At 36.9% G+C, this 6000-nt stretch overlaps 1 protein-coding gene across 6 annotated transcripts in view; it reads left to right on the top strand.

Annotated features, from left to right (window-relative positions):
- Window positions 1-2699: 2699 nt before the first annotated feature.
- Window positions 2700-6000, top strand: part of fli1 (Fli-1 proto-oncogene, ETS transcription factor) — a 46445-nt gene continuing 43144 nt past the window's right edge. For 2 of the 6 annotated variants that reach the window (XM_079825627.1, XM_079825622.1), the window contains exons 1-2: window positions 2700-2837; window positions 4997-5111. In XM_079825627.1, coding sequence (XP_079681753.1) covers window positions 5040-5111 — 72 coding nt within the window. In that variant the 5' untranslated portion in view covers window positions 2700-2837; window positions 4997-5039. Of the gene's footprint in view, window positions 2838-4937; window positions 5112-6000 lie in introns of all 6 variants that reach the window. The other 4 variants (XM_079825624.1, XM_079825628.1, XM_079825625.1 and 1 more) reach the window with 4 other exon arrangements.

Here is a 6000-nt window from a genome sequence, read left to right as displayed (position 1 = left end):
CACTACTTTATTTTAAGGTGATGTGGTTACACATTACTATATAGTAAGAACAGTAAATTATGCACAATTACAAGTAACTAACTCTAAACCAAACCCTAACCGTAACTATAGTAAGTAGGCTACATGTAGTACATTAATATTACTTAGTACTTATATAAGTACAATGTACAATTTGAAGCTGCTTTGAAACAATCGGCATTGTAAAAAGTAAATAAGTGACTTGACTTGTATGTAACTACATCTTTATTTTAAGGTGTCTATATTACAATTAAGTATACATTTAAGTACAGAGTAACAATAATTAACTATGTACTTACAATAGGGTAAGGGTTTAGGATGGATGTTTGAGGGTTAGTTGCATGTAATTATGCACAATTTATAGTAATTACTGTAGTAACCACATGGGTAACACTTTACAATAAGGTTGTATTAGTTAACATTAGTTAATGCATTAGTTAACATGAACTAACCATGAACAACACCTCTGTTCAGCATTAGTTCATCTTTGTTAACGTTAGTTCACAGTGCATTAACTAATGTTAACAAGATTTTAATAATGCATTAGTAAATGTTGAAATTAACATTAACAAGGATTAATAAATGCTTTACAAGTGCAGTTCATTATTAGTTAACTAGATAACTAATGAACCTTATTGTAAAGTGTTACCACTATGTAACATATGTATCAATAACACTGTCAAATAAAGTGTTACTAAATAAGTTTTTGGTTTTGGTTTGGTTTAGTGTTAGTTGCATGTAATTATGCATAATTTATAGTTAGTAAATACATGTAACGTGTAACAATGAGACAACTAAAGTCTTACTAAATAAAGTGTTTGGGTTTGGTTGAGGGTTAGTTGCATGTAATTATGCATAATTTATAGTAGCCTAATTACTGTAGTAACTACATGTAACGTGTAACAATGCTACTGTAAAATAAAGTGTTAGTAAGTGTTAGGGTTTGGTTTGGTTTAGGGTTAATTGCATGTAATTATGCATAATTTACAGTTAAGTATGTGAAAGTTGTGTAACAATGAGACAACTTAAGTCTTACTAAATAAAGTGTTTGGGTTTGGTTTGGTTTATGGTTAGTTGCATGTAATTATGCATAATTTATAGTAGCCTAATTACTGTAGTAACTACATGTAATGTGTAACAATGTCACTGTCAAATAAAGTGTTACTAAATAAGTGTTAGGGTTTGGTTTGGTTTAGTATTAGTTGCATGTAATTATGCATAATTTATAGTAGCCTAATTACTGTAGTAACTACATGTAACGTGTAACAATGCCACTGTAAAATAAAGTGTTACTAAATAAGTGTTAGGGTTTGGTTTAGGGTTAGTTGCATGTAATTATGCATAATTTATAGTTAGTAAATACATGTAACATGTGTAACAATGAGACAACTAAAGAGTTACTAGTGTTTGGGTTTGGTTGAGGGTTAGTTGCATGTAATTATGCATAATTTATAGTAGCCTAATTACTGTAGTAACTACATGTAACGTGTAACAATGACACTGTAAAATAAAGTGTTACTAAATAAGTGTTAGGGTTTGGTTTAGGGTTAGTTGCATGTAATTATGCATAATTTATAGTTAGTAAATACATGTAACGTGTAACAGTGAGACAACTAAAGTGTTACTAAATAAGTGTTTGGGTTTGGTTTGGTTGAGGATTAGTTGCATGTAATTATGCATCATTTATAGTAGCCTAATTACTGTAGTAACTACATGTAACGTGTAACAATGTCACTGTAAAATAAAGTGTTAGTAAGAGTTAGGGTTTGGTTTGCGGTTAGTTGCATGTAATTATGCATAATTTACAGTGAAGTACGTGTAAGATGTGTAACAATGAGACAATTAAAGTGTCAGGGTTTGGTTTATTGTTAGTTGCATTATGCATTATTTATAGTTAGTAACTGCATGTAACAATGACACAAATAAAGTGTTATTTGTATAATCACAAACAACTCCACAATATGATTCGGCTACATGTTGTTCACTTGGTGGGAACTATAATCATTAAACTGCTTATGCTGAAATCGAACCCTAACTGTGTTGAATGTCATCAAGCTTTCAAATGGTCAGGGCTAATGTGAGAACCGCCTTCGCTTCAGATCAATGAGGAGTCTTCATCAAGTGTTTGGCTCCCTGCTGATATCCAGGCGTCATGCATCAGCAGATTCCCCACTGTAAACCTGCCGCTGGTTCTTTGAGGGAGTTTTCGGGTGAGGAAATGGAGTCAGTGAAGTGAACAGGGTCAACCTAACAGGAAAGAGACGCGTGGACGGGACATGATCCTCACGAGACATCCCTCACATACAATAAACTCAAACATATAGCGATACCCAAAGCACAAATGATATTTTAAATGCATTTTCAAAATATTACACAAACTAAAAAAGTTTCTGTGTTCATATAGATTTTAAAATGGCGCGAACGGACGGAATAGAATCAGCAATGAATGAATGACATTTGAAAACTTGTTTTGAAATGTTTATAGTGTCTGCAGAAGATATTCGGATGTCCTCGAGTCAGCTTCACGCTTTCCCCCCTCTCTCTCTCCCTCTCTCTCCTTCTTCTCTTTTATGGTCTTGTGCTCATTTCAGTCAGATTTCCCTTATTTCACGGTTCAGTGGATGTGCAGGGGTGAGCTCGTGCTCTCTCATTGGTCAGCGAGCCGCCTCTCTCCCATCTCTCTTTCTCCATTCATACATCCCTCCTCTCCTCCGCAACATTTCTCACACTTATCCATGACAATCACTTTCTCATAGACTGGACTAATTATTAAAGACTGGAAACGAGTTCTAAATTTCCGAGTGACAGAGACAAGACAGGTGAGTTTGTATTTGAGGTTGAGTGGCGTGTGTTCTTTCTGTTAGTAAGTTTGTGTCGCTCTGGAACGGTAGGCTATTTTCCGGGATAAAAACACACGCACGTGCAACTACTTTCATTGGCGAATGATTTGCGTTCCTTGTGCATTTTGGTATGTCGCTTCTTTGCTCTGTTCCGATGTGTTGACAGTCGAGAGAGATGCTATTTGATGGATAACACGCACACGCTAGGTAAGGCGCTTCGAGTGTAACACTAGACGCTCTTCGGAGGAGAGACGACGCAGTTACTTAACAGTCCTGTTGAGCCTCCAGTCACTTAATTGGCCACAGATGCGGAATTCTATGCTCTTTTACCGTTTAGAAATTGGATGCATTTGGGAAAGTTTATGAGGCGAGCCCAGCTCTCGCCCGCAGGAGCCCGAGGTCTGACGCTGCGAATATAAATCGAGCGAATTATAAGACTCCTGATTTATTCATCACGGTCAGTATGCTCAGGTATCGAAATGTCAACATCACGCTCCTTATCGCGATGGCAGGCAACTGGCGAATGCGATTTAATTCCCATCATTTGCATCGTTTTTCGTTTATTGTTGCATTATTTGATCTAGAGTAAAAAAAACCGTGGCATTTTGATGCTTTGTGCACACATTGATTTCAAAGAAATATTGCTTCACTGGTCAAGTGCAATAGAAATTACCACTAGAACTGAAAACACAAGTTTGCCTGCATTTTTTTTTTTTAAACCTGCAGTCATAAATTAACCACACCCTTTCAGTCATTTTAAATTCAATTATAGCCTACTGATGGTGAAGGAAGTCGCGTTGACACTCTGAACGATAGAAATAAATGACTGTAATGAGTTTAGTGCGTTGAAACAAAGCTGATATTATACACAATTAATGAATATAAAATAATGACTGGTTGTCAAGAAAGGCCTTTTGGCTTTCTGCCATAAAACCTCAACACTTATCACTGAAACAAACAAAAAAAGAATGATTTATTATAGGCTACCGATGCAATTCTTGGTATTCTTGCAAAATCCTCATTTAATGAGCATAGCCTCTAAAGAAGGATAAATATGCTGTGTGACAATTTTGGCGAAATAAAGTTTGCGATATTTCTCTTGCTGCGTTTTGATATGGCCATCAGTTATGTTCGTTGTGTTGCTGAACTGCTGTGGAATGTTAAATAATGCGATGCCAGTCTGCTCGGTAATTGCACGCCGAGGGAAAGGCAAAAGAAACCGTCCCCGAGGTGCCCTTTCACCCGAGACTCTGTAAGCTACACTTATTAAAACGAAAAGTGTTTCAATATGTGGCTGCTCTGGAAGTGAAGGGGCTGGGCCTATATTCTGCACAAATTGATTTATCTTATATAAACACATTCAAAAACGAAAGAAGAAAGCGACAGAAAAAGAAAAAAATGTATAGTTTAAACGGATACAACCCTAACGATGCAAAAAGATTGTTTTTTTATTGTTTTTTTATTATTATTATTATTATTATTATTATTATTATTATTATTATTATTAATGTTGTCATTACTTCAGCCTTAGCCAAAATAGCCAACTTTATGAAACAGAGGCTTGTGCAGTAATTAAAAAAGGAATCTCTGAGGGATGAAAGGTATAGGCTACAATTCTTTAAGGAATAAATGCAGCTCTGTTTAACTCGTGAACCAGATCTGACCTCTCTGTTTAGATGGCTGGATGTGGTTTAACGGGGTGGAGAGCAAGGTGCCTATACTACACACAATTTATACCATTTATACACGACGCAGGTATACAGAAACTGCAGCTTTATCTACGAAAACATCACTGTAGGGCATATAGAAATGTACTTCTTGGAATCTGAGACGCGAATCCATTTTGAGAGGAAATGACATGGCTAAGGGAAATATGTTCGTAGAGGAGAATTCGTTTAATTCAGAGAAATAAATGCAAAATTTGTGTGCAGATTTGTGAGGTGAATGACTACAATGAATGAAATCAATTCGAAGTTAAATTGTAGAGCATACGGCAATTTTCTTGGGGTGGGGATCAGAATGGAGCAACAAATTGGCTCTTTGTCTAATTATAATTATTATACTTTTTGTATTTGTTAGTTTTGCACTGGACAAACTCTAGTTTCCTCTAAGATGACCTGTGGACTTGTTTTTTGAAGGGGCCGTGAAGTGAACATCACACATTTCCGGGCTCTCTGTCCAATGAAAATGTTTCAGACCGTCCCCGACACTTCGTCTTACGTCAAGGTAAGACATCATCGTCACTACGAGCAGGTAATGTTGGAGGAAACAGACTGGAACTTCTAAATTGCCTTTTTCCTCTTCCAAGTTACGCTGATGACTGATGTAAATGGCATGTAAAAACGCGGTTTTCCGGATTCACCCCTCGTTGACGTAAAAATGAATAATGCGTTTATAGTTTGACGACCGGGTTCATTTGTTTACAACACATTTCTCTAATCTTAGACCCTGGCCATTGGACGAAGGGACAGGACATCTCACAAATCTTACTCATATTGTAGGCTACATTATTGTATTTGACGTGGTGCCTTTTTTCCCCTCTCGACATGCTCTTAAAGAATGTAAACATTGCAAATGGCAGACATCTGTTTTTGCATGAACTAGGTTCGACCAAGCAGGGAAGTTTCCATTTAAAATTCAAACTCGAGCTGTTTTAGGAATCTCTGATGGGTTTGGGTCCACTCACTGTATAAGCCATTGAACACATTCAGACTCCAGCCTACTCTGATCATGCCAGTATCGCTCACTTTCTGGTGCAAATATGGTGAAATTAATACCTCTGTATTAACACTGTTCATTGTTCTGGAGGCTGGAAGGTACATTGGCATATTTGGATGGTTATTTATGGCAAAGTGCCACAGCAATAACTTTAATGTATCAGAAGGCTTAGTGCACAGTACACAGACAGAGCCATGAAAATGAAGTATTGTGCCTGCTAAAGTCATTCATTATATCTTTACAATCAGCATACTTTCCAGAGCCGAGTTGTTATGTTATGGAGACTTATTGCCCCCCTGCATAAGGGAGCTTTTCATGCAGACGCTATAGTTTGTGTTCCTCCACAGAGGGGCTGCGTTTCACAGTCCCACGAACAGTCCTCGATTTGTTTCGAGACATTAGCAGCACAGGAATGTGGAGGAAA

Source organism: Gobio gobio (assembly GCF_949357685.1).
Source record: "Gobio gobio genome assembly, chromosome: 9".
Lineage (NCBI taxonomy): Eukaryota > Metazoa > Chordata > Actinopteri > Cypriniformes > Gobionidae > Gobio > Gobio gobio.
This window is presented reverse-complemented; position numbering and strand designations above follow the sequence as displayed.